The following is a 21164-nucleotide window of genomic DNA, read 5'->3' on the forward strand; positions in this document are numbered from 1 at the left end:
CTCGGCGGGCATGCGAGGTAGGCGGGCGGGGGGAGGGGGGAGGTCACGTGGGAGGGGAGGCAAGATGGCGGCCGGCGGGCTGTCTGCGAGGTAGGGGGCGGCGGGGTGCGTGCGGCGGTTGGCGGGACGGCGGAGGGGAGGGGGCGGCTGAGGGGGGAGCGAGGCCAGCCGGAGCCCCGAGTCTCGCCCGCTCGTCTCCCCCTGGAGCTTTGGGGTGAGAGTGTTGTGGGTTGGAGGGGAGGGGGGGACCCCAAGCAAAGCCCCCTCCATCTCCGGCCCTTATGGCTCCTCGTTTGAGGCAGCGTACTTTATTTATCGTTATTTATTTGAATGGATAAGCCGCCCAGGTCCAGCGGACTCCAAATTACATCTTCTTCCGCCTCCTTTTCCCTTCCAACAACAACCCTGTGAGGTGGGCCGGGCTCAAAGAGAGGGAAGGTGTGGCTTTGGTGCCTAAGGCAGGACTCGGACTTAGATCTTTGGGTTTCCAGTCCGGCTCCTTCTCCACTGTAATGGAATAACCCCTTCCCCCGGAAGGAAAGGAATAATTCCCATTTGAGTAGGAAGAGGCGGGAATTTTAAATATATTTACCATCTTGAGCTGCCCAAATAGATCTCCGTGTAGATCTCCCATCAGTTCTGCCAATAGATCCACGAAATGATCCCCTGATTTGAATTTGGGGTCTCTGAACTGATATTTCTGTGAAAAATATGGCAATTGGTTTCAGCTAAGTGGAAATATACGAGGGAATATATTAATCATGAACTTTTGTAAGTATATTAATGAGGTGTTACAGGAAAGGATAAGAATCTACATATAATTGAAACTTAGGGGTCACAATAGCTTAGAGAAAGCACAATAGAACCCCAAAATAGTTTGTAAAAATAACAAAAACATCTGGTTTAAAACTGTTACTTTTTACTGTATTCCTATGATAGAACCTCCCATTTTGCACCCAGGAAGTTTAACAGTATCTGAAACCATAGGCTCAAATGTGCATTTGCAAGCCTCTCGTTCACCGAATTTTTGACTTGCATTAAATGCAATCTGGTATCAATTTATAATTTGCAGTAAATTGAGTGTCGCATGATTTGAACACTAATTATGACCTACCTGTATGTTCAAAGAGGCAGGATGACATCATAATTGTTCTGGCTGTGCATTCTTTACACATTTGTGCTATTTGACGTCAGGGCTGGCTGTAAGCCGAGGGCTTATACCGGTCCAGTGTCTGCTGTGCTTCAATGGTTAGATGGCCTAGGCATTGGTATTTGCACGTATATCTTTTTAACATTTATATTTATTGTGTTTTATTAATCTAGAGGAAATGTTAATATATATCGCTAGTTCGTGTATGATACGCCATATGCTAAATAAATCATGTACGGTTCCCCTTGATGCTTCTCAAAGTTGACTCAGTGAAGTGTTCATCCCTGGACATGAGGAACTGTCCACTGGTTGTGTTGTGTTGATTCTGTGAGGTGGACTGGGCTGAGAGACAAGGACTGGCTCTGAATCCCCCAGCCTGGCTTTCATGTCCAAGGCAGAATTTGAACTCGAGTCTGGTTCTGGAGTCAGCATAATTGCTGACCCTATCGTACCATTCCAGAAAAGTGGCTGTCCAGTTTGGTAGGATTGCATAGAGAAATAGTTCCGTGAGCCTTTAAAATACTTTTTAAGGAAGGCATGTATTTTATTTTAAGGAGCAGCAGAGAACTGTGGACCATTCTTTTGGGAAGATCAGCTTTGAGAGAACCGGTAAGCAATGTTGGTTTAGGCTGTTTCCTTTGAAACCACTGTGGTTTGGTGTTAATAATATAGAGGGAGGCTTCTTTAAAAGAATCTCTGCTTGTGGACTTCAACGTCCAGAATTCCCCAGGCAGCATGTCCACAAGTCTTAAAGTTGCAAAGATTGTTCAACCAATTGTACAACACTGCTCCTTCCATCTATCTTGCTTTGCGAAACTAAGCAAGCAGCTTTTAAATTTGCAGTTTAGAGGAACCTCTAGATTCATCATCCTTTTGTCCTGATTTAGGCACAGATTGCAGAAGAGTTGAATAAACACTGGCAGAGATTGCTTGAAGGACTTCGTTACTACAGACCACCCAGGTACGGTAACCGGGTGCTGGATATCCAGCACAGTACTCAAGTTAGGAAAAGCTTGGAGAAACAGTGGGTTTTTCTGGTCATGAACGTGCTTCCTCCTTTTAGAAATTCATCTAGACTGAAATTTTAGCAGAAAAAACAGCAGCTAAAACATTTGTATTACCCTCCCCCTCGTCTTATTTAGATGAACTCTTAAGGCTTAAGAACTGGTTCTTAGGCTTGGTTAAAGAGATAAGCGGGCCCTCAAACTTGGTTTTCTCTGCATGTTCTTTCTGAATTTTGTCATGTGTGTGTTAAATCTGGATCCAACTTGCTGAAAAGGTGAGAATATTGGAGAATTACGGCTTTTGTCCTTGGCTCCCTGAGTGGTAACTAACATCTGGCTGTAACTGAAAACTGGATTCGAATTGCAAAGTTTTACTTATCCAATTATCCAATCCAAACAAATTAAACTGAATAACTATTTCTTTATGTGTAGCTCCAATTCAGCAGAAATAGTGAAAGCTGATAAAAACGTGCCTGCTTCATTGAAGGAACTGGGACTCCGAGTCAGCAAGTTTTTGGTAAATTCTTTCAAGTCGCTTTGCTTCTTTGCCTGTTTCAAGATGGGTGGGAGAAAATACCAGAACTGAAGAGAAATTGGTTTTCCCCAGTTTTAACTGTTTGAGTGAGGTTTGTTTCTGGGACTTTTGAAGTCTAATCGAGATGCTTTGCAGATTTTGGAAGCAGCACTGAAAATTAGGCTTTCTTCTGTTCTTCATTGGCCTTTCCCTCTCTCCCAAAATCATGTAATGTAGCTAAAAGTTTGTCTGCCGTTGCAGGGTTTGGATGAAGAGCAAAGCGTGCAGCTCTTACAGTGTTACCTTCAAGAGGATTATAGAGGGACTAGAGACTCGCTAAAGGTAGGTGACTTTGAGCCAGTCCCTCCTTCACAGTCCAACTCCCGTCATGGGGGGGGGGAAAGAGGAGGAAGCGATATTAGCTATGTTTACCTCTTTGACTTATTTATAAAAACAACAGATGGGATACAAACAAACAAAGGCATGCGTGCTCTGCATTCCTTGATGACTAGCTGAAATCTGGATGGGAACGTGCCTTTCTCGTTTGCACGTGTCTCTGGCCCAGCCTTGACTGTTTCGGACTGATTCCTTGCCTTCCTTTTTGTTTCTAGACCGTGCTGCAAGATGAGAGGCAGAGCCAAACCCTGCTACTAAAGGTGAGCCTCCCCTACATCCTGCAGGGAGCCCGGCCCCCCTCTTTTGTGGTTGTGGGGTGTGCCTGTGGAGTTGACTCCGTGCAGCAGAGGGGACTGAAGTTCCCAGCAGAAACAAAACCGCTCTAGACAAAGTCTTTCCTTTAACCAAAGTAGTCAGTCTTGCCCTCTCGGCGCCCAGGCGTCAAACAGCTACTCCTTGACTTGTTTAATGACCGTTCAAAGTAAATACGAAAATGCAAAGACAGCTGCTATGATAAAGACAACAAAATATCTTTACAGATTGCTGATTACTACTACGAGGAAAGATTTTGTATTCTTCGGTGTGTTCTTCACATCCTCACTTACTTCCAAGATGAGAGGCACCCTTACATGGTACGTATTGGCTTCCTTCCTTCTGATATTCTAGCATAATAAATCACTGTTAAAAAAAATGGCACGCAAGTACAAAATGGATGAAACTGTCTCTTAATTTTTATTTTATTTTTCTAACCTTGGTTTTGCCACAAAGGTCCCGTATTCGCAGTGTATGGAAAAACTGGATAAGGAACTGGTTCCTAATTATCGGAAGCAGTTTGAAGAGCTGTATAAAGCAGAAGTGCCTACATGGGAGACACATGGAAGTCTAATGGTATATTTTTTTCCCCACTGATACTTTCATAAATCCAACCTAGAATACTGAGGAGAAATTTCCTGACAGAACAATTAACCAGTGGAACAGCTTGCCTCCAGAAGTTTGGGTGCTCCATCCCTTTTAAGCAGGGGGTTGAGCTGAAAGGCCTCCAAGGTCCCTTCCAGCTCTGTTATTCTGTAATTCAGCTGGTCCCAGAAGGAAACATCCTTGTGAGAAAGAAGTCTTTTTGACCTATGTTAATGCTCACTCATTCACACAGTGGTTAGTGGTTCTATCAAGGAGTAATTGACCAGGAATTGCATGGGAGTGAAACAACTCCAGATTCTGAGAAGATGCAGAGGCAGATGAGGGAAATGGCCTTAAAAGCTGTGTACCATTTGTCCGTAATGGTATAGGCTTTCCTGCTTGAGCAGGAGGTTGGACTAAAACACGGGTCCTCAACCTTGGCCACTTTAAGACTTGTGGACTTCAACTCCCAGAATTCCTCAGCCAGCAAAGCTGGACTAGAAGGCCTCCGAGGTCCCTCCCACCATATGATTCTACATTCTGTGTTCTTGTTGTTTCCAGAAAGCCCCAGAAAAGCCAATGCTGCTTTTCCTTCTTTTCTCCCGTTACCAATGTGTGTGTTTAACCGCCTGCCACACCTGCTTTTTGCACGTAGACAGAGCGGCATGTCTCTCGCTGGTTTGTGCAGTGCCTCCGCGAACAATCCATGTTGCTGGAAATCATCTTCCTTTACTATGCCTACTTTGAGATGACCCCGGAGGAGCTGCTGACATTCGCCAAGCTGTTCAAGGAACAGGGGTTCGGCTCTCGGCAGACCAACAGGCACCTGGTTGATGAAAGCATGGATCCCCTGGTGGATCGGATTGGGTGAGTGAGTGCCACAGATCATGCTAGGTAAATTTATGCAAGTCAGTGCATGGAAGGAGAACAGCTACCAGTAGATCTCTTTTACCGATCACAGTTGGGACCAGCGTGTACATTTTCTTGTGTCTTTGTTTTGCTCACTTTTTTTTTTTCTTTTTGGATTTTGTATTTTAACTTTGGAAATAAAAATGATCAAGGAAACAAAATGAGCCAAGGAAGGGTTTGTTTGAGAGGTGGATCTTTCCCTGCAGTTCTGATTTCTTTGTGTTTGGTCTCTTCCTCCAAATACCTCTTCTAGGTATTTCAGTTCTCTAATTCTAGTGGAAGGCATGGAAATTGATTCTTTACATGAACGATTGTTGGACGACAGGAAAGAGGAGCATAAATTTGCCGGTAATGGACAAATCCGCCAGGTAAATCCCTAGCAAATCTGTGATCGCTCAATATTCATATTTTTACTTCACCACGCAAAATCTGTCAAGGAAACATTAGTTCATCCATTTGTTTCCCCACAGGAAATGGACCGCCTGCTGCTGAACCTTGGGGACATTCCCCATCACGCCCCTGTCCTCTTGGCCTGGGCCTTGCTCCGGCATACGCTGAGCGCTGATGGGTCAAGCGGGGTGATCCGGCGGATGGGAAGCACTGCTATCCAAATGAACGTCTTTCAGTACTTGACAAAGCTGCTCCGAGCCATAAGCTGTGAAGGAAATGTGAGTCTCCAGCCCAGAAGAAATCTATTTTATAATATTTAATAGCTTAAAGGGCTGAGAGGCCCCCCAGATCCTCCCCCTTTTTTTTTACCTTGAGATTGTGTCCAGATCACACCACACAATTCCATCTTTTCTCACCTACAGGAAGATTAAGTATTTACTAGGTTTAGCCCATTGGTTTCCCAGTGAAGAAAAATAATGTAATGTTTGTAACAGTATATATCTGCAATTAAACAGATTATGCAAATGGGGCATAAAAACTATTCAGGTAATCCTCCTTTAGTGACCGTGCAGGCCATCCTTGTTTAGCAACCACCACTGGGGCTGGCAACTCAGTTGTTAAACCAAGCGGTCACTAGGGGAAACTGCAGCTGCTGATGACCTTAGTTCAGTCTCCCATTTGCTTACCAACCTGCTGGGATTGGTTTCATAAGGTTACTTTTTCACCACCGTTGTAACTGTGAACAATTGCTAAATGAGGCAGTCGCTAAGCAAGGACTAACCTGTCTTTAACAACCATAGCAAGGAGGATCGTAAAATGGGGCATAACTCGCTTAACAAATGTCTCACTTAGCAAGAAAAATGTTGGGCTCAGTTGTCGTAAGTCGAGGACTGCCTGTATTTCCATTGCTTCGGCTGTGAGACGCTCTTTGTTTGCAGTGTATTTCCAGCACTGCCTGCATGTGCATCTACGGCCTGCTCTCCTTCGTGCTGACTTCCCTGGAGCTGCAGACGCTGGGCAATCAGCAGGTCAGACTCGGGGGCCTTAAGGCGGAGACGGTGGCCCTGCCGGATCTGCTCAGAGATGGGCCTAAATCGGGGGGGGGGGTCCAAACTTGGCAACTTTAAGACCTGTGGACTTCAGCTCCCAGAATTCCCCAGCCAGCCATTTTGAAATCAGTTTTGGCCGTGCCTTTTCCACAGAGAACTGCAGTTATATCAGAGTGCAAAGTATTCTCTAGCCTGGAGGAACCTTTAACTGTAGTTTCTTAGGAAATGGGTTTAAATCTTCTTATGACATTCACATCAAGGGCACCAAATATAATTCGCTCCCTCTTTCTCTCCCTTCCCATTTATATTCTCAAGGACATAATTGACACCGCCTGTGAAGTTTTGGCAGCCTCAAGCATTCCTCCCTTGTTCTGGAAAACGGTGAGCTTGCTCTGGAAGGGAGACTTCATTTCTGTTTTCTTTTGGAGTCTTTTTTCCTGAAAAGTTGGCATTGGCAAACCCATGATTTAAAACATTCCTTCAAGATAAAATGGTTGAGAGGCTACTTTTTATCAGAGGAAATGGGGGGAAAAAATAGCCCTCCACAGTAAACACTGTCTCTCTCCCTATTTTGTCCTTTTTTTAAAAAAAGAAAAAGAAAATATACGTAGGCACATACATACATTCTGTCTGTATGCTCGCTTAAGGAAACGTCGTAAGTTAAGGACAACCGGCAGATAAAATGAGATTCTATCTTTTTTTAAGGGCCAGTATTTGAAAGTAGAGTAGTAGATCCATTTCACAGCAAAGCCGGTGCCAGAACATCTTGCGAAACAACGTCTGTTTTTGACAGCTTCTGTTTTCTGCCTCTCATCCCAGGAACCCACAGCAGGTCTGGGCATTATCTTGGATAGCGTCTGTGGCATGTTTCCACACCTGCTCTCTCCTCTTCTGCATTTACTCACCGCACTTGTTTCAGACAAATCGACGACAAAAAAGGTACACATGACTTTTGAAAGTCTGTCCAGGTTTCCCCCTGCCCCTGCTTGCACCTGTCTCGCCGTGTAATTTTTTTCCCTACAACCCCCTTTTTAATGACCCGTCTTTCGATTCCTTTCTACTTGCCCTCTCTTCATGAGCTCATCGTCCCTCTCTCTCTCCCCCTTTGAAGGTTTACACCTTTTTGGACAAGATGTCCTTCTATATCGAGCTTTATAAGCACAAACCGGCAGACGTCATCTCTCATGAAGACGGGACCCTCTGGAGGAGGCAGACCCCCAAGTTGCTGTACCCCCTTGGTAAGAGATGGATCGGCGCCCTCTGCCCATCCCTCAGACACACCTGCTTGCTTATATTTGTGCTCTCTGAGCTTGGTGGTTTCCTTGCAGACATCTCTTTACCAAACTAGGTAACGTCCTCAGCGCTGCAAGAGGGTCTTAGGCTGTTTTTTTAAAAAAGAGCAAATTCCCTTCTGGCACTGAGAATGTTGCCTAGTAGGGTAATGAAATACCTGCAAGGAATCCATCAAGCTCAGAGGGCACCACGGACCCTTCAATCTTCTCTATCATCATTAAAATCCGCCTTCTGCTGCCTGGCCAAATAGACGCTTCCGAAACTAACCAGCTGGTCCTCTTCTTAACCTACCGACAGATTGCCCAGTCTTGTTTTGTTGAGACGTCCTACTTGCCCAAAAAGTCTGCTTTTTAAAAAAAAATCTGCTTTTTTTTTTTTCTTTCAGGGGCAGGTCAGACCAACCTTAGGATCCCTCAGGGGACAATCGGGCAGGTGATGCTGGATGACCGGGCCTATTTGGTACGCTGGGAATATTCTTACAGCAGCTGGACCCTCTTCACCTGTGAAATTGAGATGCTGTTGCACGTGGTGTCCACGGCTGGTAAGTTTCCAGAACTTTGAGGAGCTGTTGGGACAGGACTGTGACTGGCCTTGGGGACTCGGGAGCTGAAGGGTGTTTGGTTAGAAGATAAAAGCATAAGCTTTCATTTTCACCCTTTTGTTTCCTGTACTCTACAAATAGTTCTGTTTATAAGATAACTGTATGGCATGTTGGTTTAATGGAAGTACTGCATTTCAAAATGCTTCCATTAAACTCACACTATCGGCGTGTAATATGGGTCCTTGTTTGTTTGTTTTTTCTTTCTTCTTTTGGGTGTTGCAATTTTGCTTTCAAGGGACCTGGGTTTGCGGCACAAAAGAGCCGTGTCTACCTGGAACTCTCTTTTTCAGATGTCATCCAACATTGCCAGAGAGTTAAGCCCATCATCGATCTGGTTCACAAAGTTATCAGCACCGATGTGTCAATTGCAGACTGCCTTCTGCCCATCACCTCCCGGATCTACATGCTGCTGCAAAGGTAAAATCTCAGGTGTCCATTGGAATTTTTGCCTTCTCGATCTGACGCGCTCTTTAGATTTAACCTTCAGCTGTTTTGCTCTGAGATCACCACCTTTTCCTTCCCCCCCCCCCAGGTTAACCACCGTGATTTCTCCCCCGGTTGAGATTATAGCCTCCTGTGTCAAATGCTTAACAGTCCTGGCTTCCCGGATGCCTGCCAAGGTAAGAGGTCGTCAGCCTTTTTTGTTCTGTTGGCTGATGCAAAGATACTGGAGGGACCATCTCGCCCCACCGGGATTGGCTCGTCCCAAGGAGGGTCCTATCAGTCCGATTATTCCGGCTGGCGGGATCCAGGAGGAGGGCCTTCTCTGCTGTGGCCTCCGCCCTCTGGAACATTTTTCCTCCCTGATGTGAGGTTGTCCCCAACCCTCCTACCTTCGGCAAGGGCTTAAAGACCTGACTCTGCCGGTTGGCTTGGGACCCCAGTGGGGGGGAACAGCGCAGGGGAGGTGGCTGATTGAGTAACAATAGATCCCAGCTTCTCCCCAGTCTGCCCCCCTTTCCCATGTGTCTTTGGTTTTAGTGGTTTTTTAATGTTTTAACTGTCTTTAGCAGTAAGCTGGCCCAGAGTTACCTTAAGATGGGCAGTGAATATAAATAATAAATCATAAATAAAGGAGCATTTCTGACTTTTCTTCCTAGGTCTGGACTGATCTTCATCATACAGGCTTTTTACCTTTTGTGGCAAATCCGGTTTCTAATATGAGTCACATGATTAGGTAATTTGCTATATAATAGTTCTCGACTTACAATTATTTGTTTCAGTGGCCATTTGAAGTTACAGTGGCATTGGAAAAGGGACACGACCGGTTTTCTCACTTACTGACCATCACAGCAGCCCTCTGTTGTTCTCTCTATTTATGTCCAAGTAGCTTGTCAGGGATGGTGGGGCTGTTCCTGGGGGTCCCTTGATTAGGCTGCTGGCTTGTTTGTTTGAGTTGGTAGTTCCTTGACTGGGGTATTGTAAACAATAGGGCCAGCCACAGAGACCAACACACACACACACACACACTCCCTTCTAGCACTGACACTAGAGCGTTTCACTGCCTGCTAACTCTTGGGGCCTCTTTCTCTCTCCCTATCCCCAGTGCAGAGGGGATGAATGCTGGAGGCTATGGGAATCTGCTGATGGGCGTTGAGCAGCCTCAAGGCGAATACAGCGTCACAATCTCCTTCCTGAATTTAGTCATGACTTTAGTCCGGGTAGGTGCTGAGAGAGAGAAAGCCTCTGATCCCTTTTGGTACCACCTGGTCAGAATTAACTTTTACGTTTCTGCTGCTTAACTTTTTCCTGGGTGATTGAGTGACGGAATATCCCATTTAACCCTTCGGTCTGTTTTTTTCCAGGGGCAGCTGGGCAGCACCCAGAGCCAGGGCCTGGTGCCCTGCATCGTGTTTGTCCTGAAGGAGATGCTGCCGAATTATCACAAGTGGCGCTATAACTCCCATGGAGTGAGAGAAAAAATAGGTAAGCAGGACTCCCCCGAAAGGACTAGAAACTTAGCCTGCAGTTTTTTGGACTCTTTCATGGTATTAGTAGGTCTCCTGTGAGGGTCTCAAGGGCAGAAAACTCCGTACAAAGTTTTCCAGGTCATCAAGGACAGTATAGCTGGCTGGGGAATTCTGGGAGTTGAAGTTCCACACCTCTTAAAGTGGCTAAGGTTGAGAAACGGTCCTGGGAGGACAGCTGAGCTGACTCGCCAGGTAGGTTCCCCCAGTTAAGGAATTCCCATGCTTTGCGGATTGAGTTTGGAGTTTTGCCTCTTGTGGGCACTCTCACAAAATGGCTCCCAGAAAATTGGCTGGTCGTAACTTAGCCATGGTTCTCTAACTCTTCCTTAAAAAGTGAGCTGGGGGCAAAATCTCACACTGTCGGCTTGTTCAGTTCTAACTCCCTTCTGAAAAATGGTCCACTTTCTTCCTTTTTTTCAGGATATCTTATCCTCCAGCTGATCCATGCGATTTTGAATCTGTGCCCTGAAATGGATCCTCGTAGCAGGTGAGGTCGCCTTTTCCCACCACATTATATCCTAGATATGTTAATTTTGAGGCCTTTTCATCCTTAATCCTCCGCGTCTACAGCTTTATTCCTTCTTCCTGCTGCCTGCCAAGTAAATTCACATTCCATTCTTGCCTTGATGCTAAGTTTCTGGTCCTCCTGGAGGACTAGAATAAAGCAGGCATCTTTTGGATTCCAGAGGTGAGGTTGAAGCTCCATGGAAAGTGGAGGTTTCTCTTTTTGCTTTTCAGCAGTGCTCCCAGTCTTCAGTCCCTTTGCATCTTCAGCCTGGCCAATACAGAAGCGGGCCAGGCGGTCATCAGCATCATGGGCATTGGGGTGGACACCATTGATATGGTGATGGCCAGCCAGTCCTGCAGGTGTGTGTCTACCTTTTCTTAGTTTGAGCACTCTTGGCCTTCTCAAGGGGCCTGCATTCTTAAATTCTTGGTGTTGATCTATTTTCTAAAGCACCCGAGGGCAGGATGAGAAGTGAAACAGATGGAATCTTACAAAGAGAGATCCAATCTAGAATTCACGACCATTACAACTTAACGACCACAATGGGTAGGCTTAGGACAGGTTTTAACACGGTTCTTCTTCCCGGCAACCCAGTGATGGGGAATCTCAGGGCCAGCTGCTGATCCAGACGGTGAAACTGGCCTTCTCAGTCACCAACAACGTCATCCGGCTGAAGCCGCCCTCCAGTGTGGTGTCCCCTCTGGAGCACGCCCTGACTCAGCACGGTAGGTCCTTGCCTGCTGCCCTTTGGGGAAGGCACCTCCTGCGTGGACCACTTGCACGGAACACTTAACACGCAGACTTTGCATTGATTTTCAGCCGGCCGAGCGAAGGTTTTTGGATCCTGCTTATCCCGTGCAGAAAATCAGTTGTGTGACTTTACTCTCTGTGGTTCTCTGCCCTCCCAAACCAGGGGCCCACCGGAACAATCTGATTGCTGTCTTGGCCAAATACATCTACCATAAACATGACCCGGCCTTGCCACGGCTGGCCATCCAGCTGCTGAAGCGGCTAGCGACGGTAAGAAGTGTCCTCGTTTTTCTTCTGACGCCTTTCGTTGCTTCCCTTGATCCTCGAACCTGGGACAGCCAAGTCAGGCAGTGGGGTTTCCAGCGGTTTCTGGGTCTTCCTTTGCCCAGTGAAGTTTAATTGGTGGTGGTGTGTCAGACTTAAATGCGAACCTCTGATTGTACAATTTGTTGTAGGAAAAGAGCAGGCAGCTATGCTGGCTGGGGGATTTTGGGAGTTGAAGTCCACACATTGTAAATTTGCTAAGGTTGACAAACACGGACTTAAAATCAAAACTGTGCTGGGGGGCACATTGTACACGGCCTCTACGCCCTTCCTCACCTTTCCTCCTTTCCCCCCCTTAGGTGGCTCCCATGTCGGTCTACGCCTGCCTCGGCAGCGATGCCTCTGCCATCCGCGATGCCTTCCTGACCCGCCTGCAGAGCAGAATCGAGGACATGCGCATCAAAGTCATGATTCTTGACTTCCTCACGGTGGCCGTGGAAACCCAGCCCGGCCTGATCGAATTGTTTCTTAACCTGGAAGTGAAAGACGGGAGCGACGGCTGCAAGGTAACGCTCAGTACAGAAATGGGCCGTGCTGGATTCAAGGTAGTTTTAACTGCCAGCTTCATACCAGCTTTTGTGGCCCACTTCGGGACCTGGATCTGTTCCCCCTCCCCCTTCCCTTCCAGGAGTTCAGCCTAGGGGAGTGGAGCTGCCTTCACGTGGTCCTGGAGCTGATGGACTCCAAGCGGCAGGAGCGCTACTGGTGCCCCCCCCTGCTGCAGCGAGCCACCATCGCCTTTCTCCACGCCCTGTGGCAGGACCGCCGAGACAGCGCCATGCTGGTCCTCCGGAACAAGTGCGTGAACCGCGCTCTCTCTCTCCCTCCTCCTCCTCCTCAAATTGCCAGCTTTGTTAGTCGATCAAAATATAAAACTCAGAAGTGCAAAGAAAAATGAAAACAACGTGAAAATAGCAGAGGAGAATGTGGAATGGGGGAAAGAAACACTGCATTTTTTTGTGTGTTTCTAGGCCAAAGTTTTGGGGAAACTTAACCAACCCGTTGTTTGGAACTCTTCCTCCAGCGTCCGAAACATCTGAGGTGAGGAAAAATAAAACTCACTTTTTCTGTGCTTCATTTAGTGACCATTCAAGTTACAACAGCACTGAAAAAGGGGGGTTGGGTCCTTTCAGACTGTGATAATTGATTCCTGCCCTATAGAGTGGGATGGAGTTAGCCCCCCTCGGTCACCCTGAAACTCTGGCTTCCTTTGCTTTTCTTTGTGGGTCAGGAATGCCCTTGATGTAAATCAGGAAAAAGGTTTCAAAGCATTCCTGAGGGGCTGGAAGTTTCAGCTCTCTGCAGGTAGAAAAGCAACACAATCACCATTTTCCTTTCTGTGTTTGCAGCTCAGTGTCTTGGAAACCTGTGCCTTGATAATTAAAATAATTTGCCTGGAGATTTATTCTGTGGTCAAGTAAGTGACGTTCAGAGATTTTTGGTGAAGAAGAAATTCAGCCTGGGAAGAGGGTGTCCTGGTCCTTTCAGATGTTAGAATGGAGAATTGAGAACCAGCTTCCATCTTGTTCCTCACCTGTTTCTCAGAGACTGTATAACAGAATGACAGAGCTGGAAGGGACCTTGAAGGTCTTCTAGTCCACCCCCCTGCTCAGGCGGGAAACCCTAAGCCATTTCAAACAAAATGTTGTCTAATCTCTTCTTAAAAATCTCCAGTGATGGCTTCTTTTTTTCAGCCCTCTTTTGAGCCACCCAAGCAAGAACCTTCACCACATTTGACACCCAAGTTCCCTTTCAGCTCTCTTCTGCGGATTCGCATCTAGGCTCTTACCCCCATTCTCGTTGATGTAGTTTGAACACTTCCGCTTGTCATGTTAATCCTTTTTCAAGGAGGAAATCCTCTAATTGTGCCTTTGTGGACCACAGGGGATCACTGGACCAGTCCCTGAAGGACACGCTCAAGAGGTTTTCGGCGGAAAAGCGCTTTGCTTACTGGTCGGGCTACGTGAAGTCCCTGGCCTTCCACGTGGCCGAGACGGGGGGCAGCGGCTGCACCTCCCTGACCGAGTACCAACTGCTGATCTCAGCCTGGCGAATGCTGCTCGTGGTTTCCACCAGCCACGTAAGCGATTCACTTAAGAACTGTGGCAAGCCAGGTCACAAGGGGAAACGATGGGCTTTTCAAAGGATCCTAATATTACTTCCAATCAGAGGCGCTGATTATCACAACACCTGCAGGCTTCTGGATGTTAATATCTATGAATTAATGTTGGGATTATACACAAGAAAAAGGGGTCATCACTTTACCCCTTTTAAATCGCAAACTGGTTTTTCTCAGGCTGACATTGTGAACCTGACCAACTCGGAGATTCAGCAGCTGTTTCTGGACGTCTTGAGTGGGACCAAGGCTTTGGTAAGAATGTGCATTTTAAAAACCTATCGTGGGTTCAGCCATGCTGTGTTTTGAATATGCAATTGCCTAAATTCAAAAGATCTGGGGGTGATCTTGGAGGGGTTACCTCTTTTCGGCACATCAGTTCTGAAGCTCCAGTTTAGCAGTCAGCAAAACTATTAATACAGAATAATTTAGTGACTGTTCAAAGTTACAACGGCACTGAAAAAGGTGATTTATGACCATTTTTCCCAGTTACGACCTCTCCAGCATTCCCGTGGTCATATGATCAAAATTCAGATGCTCGGCCACTGATTCTTTTTAAATTCAGTGCACTGTTAACTAGATGATTTAAAGTCTCGATTGTTTCGGTTTGAGCTCGTGGACTTGGGTGGCCAATAGATTTAAAATAATCACAATAATTTCATACTGAAAGACATTCACTGAAGACAAATCTCTCCGTAGCTGCTGGTTCCCACTTCCGGGTGCTGCCTGCAGTTGGGGTCCATGCTGTGCACCCTCCTGCTAATTCTGCTGCGACAGTGGAGGAGGTAGGTCCTTTTGGGGGAAAGACGCAGCTCTCTAGGAAAAAACAACAACCCAATTTTGTATGCAGAATATCTCAGATTCGGGCCCAGAGACTTCGTAGCAGGACTGAGAATATCTGAAGTCCCCAGACGCCTTGCCAGTTAGGAACAGGGAAGCCCCACCAGTTGTTGCTCTGCCGCAGTTCTGCGGGTGAGGAAGTTTGGGAAATTGAATTTGTTTACTTAATTAATTAATTAATCAGCCAGTCAGTCTCTCTCAGTCCAAGTCGCCTCACAGGGTTCCTTTTGTGGGGAAAACAGGAAAGTGTGTGTTGGGTATGTTTGCCAGCATGAATTATTGATTAAAAAAAAATAGTTAAGGCAGGTTACATATAAATAAAACAACGCAATCAAATTGGCCACTTGATCAGCTCCCATTTCCATTTGTGGTCTCCAGGCCCGCTGACAAAACCCACAGTTTTTAGGGCCGTAGGAAAAGCGACAGGGTGGGGGGAACCCTTCTTCTGAGGGAACGATTTCCATAGAGCAGGAGCCACCACCGAGAAGGCCCTTTTTCATGGTCCCACCAGGTGTACATCCCTAATCGATGGGACCCGTAACATCCCCTCCCTTCCTGTCCTGCTGTGGGTGTTATTTGGGAGCCCTTCTTGTCCACCCCAAAACCTGCTCCCCGGAGGGATTCCCAAGCCAGAAGCTTCCACCGAAGCCATCGGAACTCCTTCGTAGGTTCTAACCTGGTATCTCCCCTTCCTTCTTTTTCTCCCTGCTGCCAGCAAGTTGGGCTCGGTGGATGAAATCACAAACTCCTTGACGCAGATCCTGGACGGGGTGCTTCAGGCTGACCAGCAGATGATGGAGAAGACCAAAGCCAAAGTCTTCTCTGCCCTCGTCACCGTCCTGCAGATGAAAGAAACTAAAGGTCAGCCGGGGACAGTTGGGGCCTCACCCGATTTCTCTTGTTGAGAAATTGAAGGGAGGGGAAAGTGTAGAATTGTCCGCCTTGGATGCCGGGCCCAAAACTCACTCTCTCTCTCTCTCTTCCCAGCCAGCGAAATCCCTCACTACTCGCAGCTGGTGTTGAGCGTGTGTGAGACCCTCCAGGAGGAATTCATCGCTCTCTTCGGTCACACCCGGCGCTGCCTGTCCACGGGGGATGCCCTGGAGGACAAAGACAGCATGGACACCGACGACGTCTCCCGGCACAAGCAGAAGGACCAGCGAGACGGGGTGAGTGCCAGCGGTTTTTAGCATCCTTGGGGAGCGGAGAAAATGCGATAATGCAGGAAGCCAGGCCTCCTTTTGCCCCTCGGGTGCTTTGAGAGGGCCCTCCCTTCACTCGCTTGTAGAAGGGAAATCTCCAGTCTCCTAAAGCCAGTCAGCCAGCTTTCATTCCTGAGATGATTTAGGCATGAAACTCACAATCTCCTGGTTTCTGGAGAGGCACCTCAACCACTAAACCAGACTGGTTCTCATTTCGCAGACAAAGAAGCCCCCCACCCCCCCATTTTACATCCCTGTTGCTTCTCTGAGGACAAAATGGTGGCTTTGTGCAGCCCAGAATAAGGTGGGCTCAAACATCCCCCTGCCTCTTTTCTCTCCCCCTCTCCTTCCCTCCCTCCCTCCAGGTGTGCGTGCTGGGCCTTCACTTGGCCAAGGAGCTCTGTGAAGTGGACGAAGAGGGAGACTGCTGGCTGCAGGTGACGCGGACCCTCTCCTTGTTGCCCACCCTCTGCAGCACCTTGGAGGTCAGCTTGAGGCTGAAGCAGAATTTGCACTTCACGGAAGCCTCGCTCCACCTGCTGCTCACCTTGGCCAAGACTCAACAGGTGAGGAGCCCAGGCCAGTTGACAGTTAAACTGACCTAGATTTGCACCCAATAGAAGTCGCTAGGCTGGGCTCACTCAACTGGCTGCGTGAACCCTGCCATTGCATTCAGCCACAAGACGCTTTCTGGGCTCAGCTAGAGCTTCTGTGTGTGTTGTGAGATTTGTCCCATGGGGCATCCCAGACCGTGAGTTTCTCTGCTTTGCCCCGTTCTTTTAGGGAGCAGCAGCGGTGGCCACAGCTGGCATCCTTCACAGCATCTGCCTGCCTCTGCTGAGCGTCTACCAGCTGAGCAGTAACGGAGGGGGGCAGGTGAGCGGCTCCCCACAAACACCCCTGGAGAAGCTGGCTTGTTTCTGGCTTAAGGGTTTGACCGTGATTGTCTGTGCAGGCCCCCGTTTCCTCTCGGCGGTCTCTGGACGGCCCGTCGTGGCCCGGGGTCTATCGCCTGGCCATATCGCTGATGGAGCGCCTGCTGAAGACCCTCCGGTACAACTTTCTGACCGACGCCCTGGACTTCGTGGGTGTTCATCAGGAGAGGATCCTCCAGGTGGGCTTCTCTTCGGTCTGTGACTTCAGGTAGTCCTCAACTTACAGCCACGATTAGCACCAGCATTTCCACTGCCATTGTAACTTCAAACGGCTGCTAAGCAAATGGCTGTAAGTCGAGGACTAGATCTGCAATTGCGGGGGGAGGCGAAGAAGCAGAGGCCCCCTCCATCTTCATCCTCGGCCTCTTCCCCCTGGGGAGCCCCAAGCAGCAGGAGGGGCTTCAGAGTTGGGCGCTGTCTCCCTGCAGTGCTTGAACGCCGTCCGGACGGTGCAGAGCCTGGCCTGCCTCGAAGAAGCCGACCACACGGTGGGCTTCCTCCTCCAGCTGTCCAACTTCGTGAAGGAGTGGCACTTCCAGCTGCCCCAGCTGCTCAGGGACGTCCAGGTGCGCAGCAGAACCTTCCTCCCTGCCTGGCAGGGGGCGGGCCTGGCGCCCGTGGCCGAGACACCCTCTTGAGCCCAGGGCTAAAGCTGAGGGTGGTTTTTTTTTTGTTTGTTTGTTTTTAATTCCATCTTGATCTTTAAGGACTGCTAGCATTTCACGTTCACTGGAAAGGATTACAGTTAGTTACAACTGCAGCAGTCTGCTTGACCAAAGAAGATTGTAAAACGAGGCACAGCTCACTTCCACTCCTTTGCTTAGCAAGAAAAACATGGGGGTCCATTCTGGCCGTGATTCAAGGGCCCCCTGCATTTCCCCCGCTTTCTCCTCCGTTCCAGGTCAATTTGTGCTACTTGTGCCAGGCCTGCACTTCGCTGCTCCACAGTCGCAAAATGCTTCAGCATTACTTGCAGGTAAATGGCCGAGCCCCCCTGGGCGCCTGCCCCCATTTGGCCCGCCTGGACCCTCGGCCTGGGGCCTCCCCTCACTCGGATTTCTTTCCAGGCCAAGAACGGCGAGTCCCTCCCCTCGTCCGTCCTGCCTCGCCTCCAGAGAGCCCCGCAGACGTTGGCCAAGCCAGCCGGCCCCGAGTCGGAGGCAGCGGAGCAGAGGGCGCTGAGCACCGTCCAGTACAGCCTGCTGAAAATCCTCAGCAAGTGTCTCGCGGCCTTACGCCACTTCACCCCTGACCTCTGCCAGATCCTTCTCGACCAGGTAGAGGAGCCAAAAGCCTCCCGGGAGGAGAGAGAGAGACGCTTTTTCACGAGGCACCAAAGAGTTTGTACTCTCAGGAGTGTCCCCAAAGGTGCTTTTTTCAACTGGGCTTCCTTGTTTCTCCTTGGAAGACCTTTCGCTTCTCTTCCAAGAAGCTTCCTCAGCTCTGACTGGATGGTGGGGAACGGAAGGATTGATATTCCCTGCAGACAGCCGTTCTCCACCATCCAGTCAGAACTGAAGCAGCTCCTTGGACAAGAAGCGAAAGGTCTTCAAGGAGAAACGAGGGAGTCCAGTTGCCTCCTGAAAAAGCACCTTTGGGGCAGCCCTGACCTGGAGAGCATTTTGACTCTGCTTTCCGTTGCAGTCCCTGGACCTGGCGGAGTACAACGTCCTTTTCATGCTGAGCTTTACGACGCCTGCCTTTGACTCGGAGGTGCCGCCCTCTTTTGGGACCCTGCTGGCCACCGTCAACGTGACCCTGAACATGTTAGGGGAGGTAAGAGTTCAGCGGGGCTCGTGCAGAGCGGAGAGGCAAGCTCAGGCTGGAGCGGTCGTTCAAGTGACTGAAGTTACAATGGCACTGAAAGAAATGACTCGTGACTTCTTCGTCTTGAGTTCTGATGCCGCTTTTCTTTCCCCCCCCAAAGCTGGATAAGAAGAAGGACCCCTTCACTCTGGCTGCAGGGCCCTCCCCCCAGCAGGAAGAGAACAAGACGCTCAAGTAGGTCCCGGGGGGGTTTCACCCCCTTTGAAACAAGGAACTGGAAAAGAAATCCGTTTTTTAAAGGTGTTTGCTGTGAGCTTTCTCCGGCAAATGCAGTTCCTCAGCACAGTCCTCTCCATGCTAGCCCATGCTGGGGCGGAGGTGGGGAAGTCTGTAGCCCCTTTATGACTGGTGGGCCAACTCCCAGAATTCCTGAGCCAGCAGGGCCAGAGCTCCCCACCCTGAGCTAGTGCTTTTCAGCGGGTCAACAAACCACGTCTCTGTTCCAGGCCTCTCCTGATGTTTACGATGGAAAACTGCTTCTACTTGCTCATCTCTCAGGCGGTTCGGTATCTGAAGGATCCGGCGGTGCACTCGCGAGATAAACAGCGCATGAAGCAGGAGCTCAGCTCAGAGCTGGTATGGGCCACCCTTGCTCCGTGGGGGTAGCCGGTCTAGAGCAGGGGTCCCCGTCCCCCGGGCTGCAGCCTGGCCCCTGTCCACACGAGTGCCATTTGCACGAGCGGAGGGTGCACCTGCCCTTCCCTTGTGCAGATGGAGCTGCACGCAAAGCCAGCCAGCCGGCTTTCGTGCCTAAGGCAGGACTAGAACTCACTGGCTCCTCAAAGTCACCCAGCCGGCTTTCGTGGCGAAAGCAGAACTAGAATTCACCACCTCCTGGTTTCTAGACCAGCCTCTTAACCCCTAACGTACCACGTCCTCCAGAAGGAATGACCTAATGCTGTGTTCCCTTCTCAGAGCACGCTGCTCTCCAGCCTGTCTCGCTATTTCCGCCGTGGTGGTCCTTCCTCGCCTGCCGGGGGCCTCCTCCCCTCCTCCAAGCTGGGGCCGGAAGGGCAGGAGCCCCTCTTCCAGCTGGTGCAGACCTTTGTCAGACACGTGCAAAGATAGAGGCTGCCCGCCCCGGCTCAAGACAACCCCCCCTCTCCTGTTCGTCTCCATGACTTCTGGGGCCTCCACCGCCAGGGCGGCATTGGCTGGTCTCTGCCGGCAAAGGACCCCGCCTGTGGGGAAAGCCCCCCAAACCATTGTGTCACGAGTAAATCTGGCTTGGCCTCGGTAAGCCTGTCCCTTATTTCTCTAGCTTACGTACAGCCCAGGATGGAAAGCAGATGGCGAGAGCGTGAATATCCCCTCTGGGAAAAATATTGGGCATTAATCTCATAATTCAAGGACGGTTTTGTGGCGGAGCTTTGCCAGCTAAAGGCAGAGACCCCCCCTCCCCTGCTTTCCGTGGGGCCAGCGGGACCCATCTCTGCCGTTCCGAGGGCAGAGGAGATATTTTTATAAAGGCCTCGATCCTTTTTCCAGACAGGATCAGAATTCCATTGCTTGAGTCTCCCTTTTTGTACGACTTGTTTCCTATTTATATTGATTAAACACATTTCTAAGCAATGCTGGGACTCCAACCTCTTGCATTTTCACAAAGCAGCCCCGTTCGGTTTCCGCTTTCGGAGGAGACCTTTTTTTTTTTTGGAAGGAATAAAGCAGCGTGTAAAACTGTTGGAAGAACTCAAGAGAGGCCTCCGATACTTCAGCTTCTACACTGGTTTACAGTCAACCTCTAAACCTACAAAAAATTCTGCAACTGTCGGATTAAATGTCCGGAATAAACAAGGCTTTGCTTTGGGTAGAGGTGGAAATACAGGAACTCCTGAAATTACGACAGCAACACAGCAATGGCGCTTAGACTTTGCCCCATAGCTCTTTACAGCCGTCTTTGGGCAGTTTACAAAGTCAGCCTATTGCCCCCAGCAATCTGGGTCCTCGTTTTACTGACTTAATCTGCCCATTCTGGTTGTAAAGCAGGTCATCCTGTGACTCACCCGGTTTTACTATCTTCTTGGCGGGAGGTTGTTAAGCGAATCACCGCGGTGATCAAGTCAGGGCCTGGTTATTGAGCAAAATGCCAGCTGCTAAGTGAACCCATTGCTTTTGTCAGAACTAAATGCTCACAAACGTTGGCAGAACTGCCACAAACATTGCAGATTGCAGTTGTGATGTGGGATGTTGCAAGCTGTTGAAAAGCTCGCAGTTGCCAAGTATTTGAAAAGCAGCCGTGTCACCACAGGGGTGGGTGGGTGGACCATCTAGTGCCAACTGGGTGCTGAGCAGAAGCGAGTTTTTCACAGTTGCAACCTTTGCAGCATCCCCAAGATCATGTGATCAAAATCCAGGCAAGTGGCATGTATTTACGACGGTTGCAGTATCCCGGGATCACATGATCCCCTTTTGGGATCTTCTGACAAGCAAAATCAGTGGGGGCAGCCAGGTTCACTTAACTGTGTTACTAGCAGTGATTCACTTAACAA

General features: G+C 49.0%; 1 protein-coding gene across 5 annotated transcripts; it reads left to right on the plus strand.

The window, feature by feature from the left end:
• Nucleotides 1-43: 43 nt before the first annotated feature.
• On the plus strand, nt 44-20247 carry NUP188 (nucleoporin 188). 5 transcript variants are annotated; one of them, XM_039345080.1, is made up of 44 exons: nt 44-90; nt 1705-1759; nt 2038-2111; nt 2587-2671; nt 2930-3010; nt 3280-3324; nt 3604-3696; nt 3833-3952; nt 4617-4828; nt 5124-5238; nt 5341-5538; nt 6199-6288; nt 6625-6690; nt 7129-7248; nt 7421-7547; nt 7988-8143; nt 8494-8620; nt 8736-8823; nt 9304-9380; nt 9750-9864; nt 10009-10129; nt 10594-10660; nt 10915-11040; nt 11276-11406; nt 11595-11701; nt 12055-12261; nt 12384-12553; nt 12727-12796; nt 13105-13172; nt 13640-13835; nt 14052-14126; nt 14571-14656; nt 15427-15572; nt 15699-15880; nt 16279-16479; nt 16697-16789; nt 16869-17027; nt 17277-17414; nt 17750-17824; nt 17916-18125; nt 18493-18624; nt 18776-18849; nt 19122-19251; nt 19591-19743. In XM_039345080.1, the coding sequence occupies exons 1-44, from the start codon at nt 65-67 to the stop codon at nt 19741-19743; spliced, it is 5187 nt and encodes a 1728-aa protein (XP_039201014.1). In that variant the 5' UTR covers nt 44-64. The 5 variants fall into 5 exon arrangements, with proteins under 5 accessions (XP_039201014.1, XP_039201015.1, XP_039201016.1 ...); XM_039345081.1 differs by having other exon boundaries at nt 4650-4828; nt 10912-11040; XM_039345079.1 differs by having other exon boundaries at nt 65-90; nt 10912-11040; nt 19591-20247.
• The last annotated feature ends 917 nt before the right edge of the window (nt 20248-21164 follow it).

Source organism: Crotalus tigris, unplaced genomic scaffold (assembly GCF_016545835.1).
Source record: "Crotalus tigris isolate CLP2741 ecotype Arizona unplaced genomic scaffold, ASM1654583v1 scf7180000017940.1788314, whole genome shotgun sequence".
Lineage (NCBI taxonomy): Eukaryota > Metazoa > Chordata > Lepidosauria > Squamata > Viperidae > Crotalus > Crotalus tigris.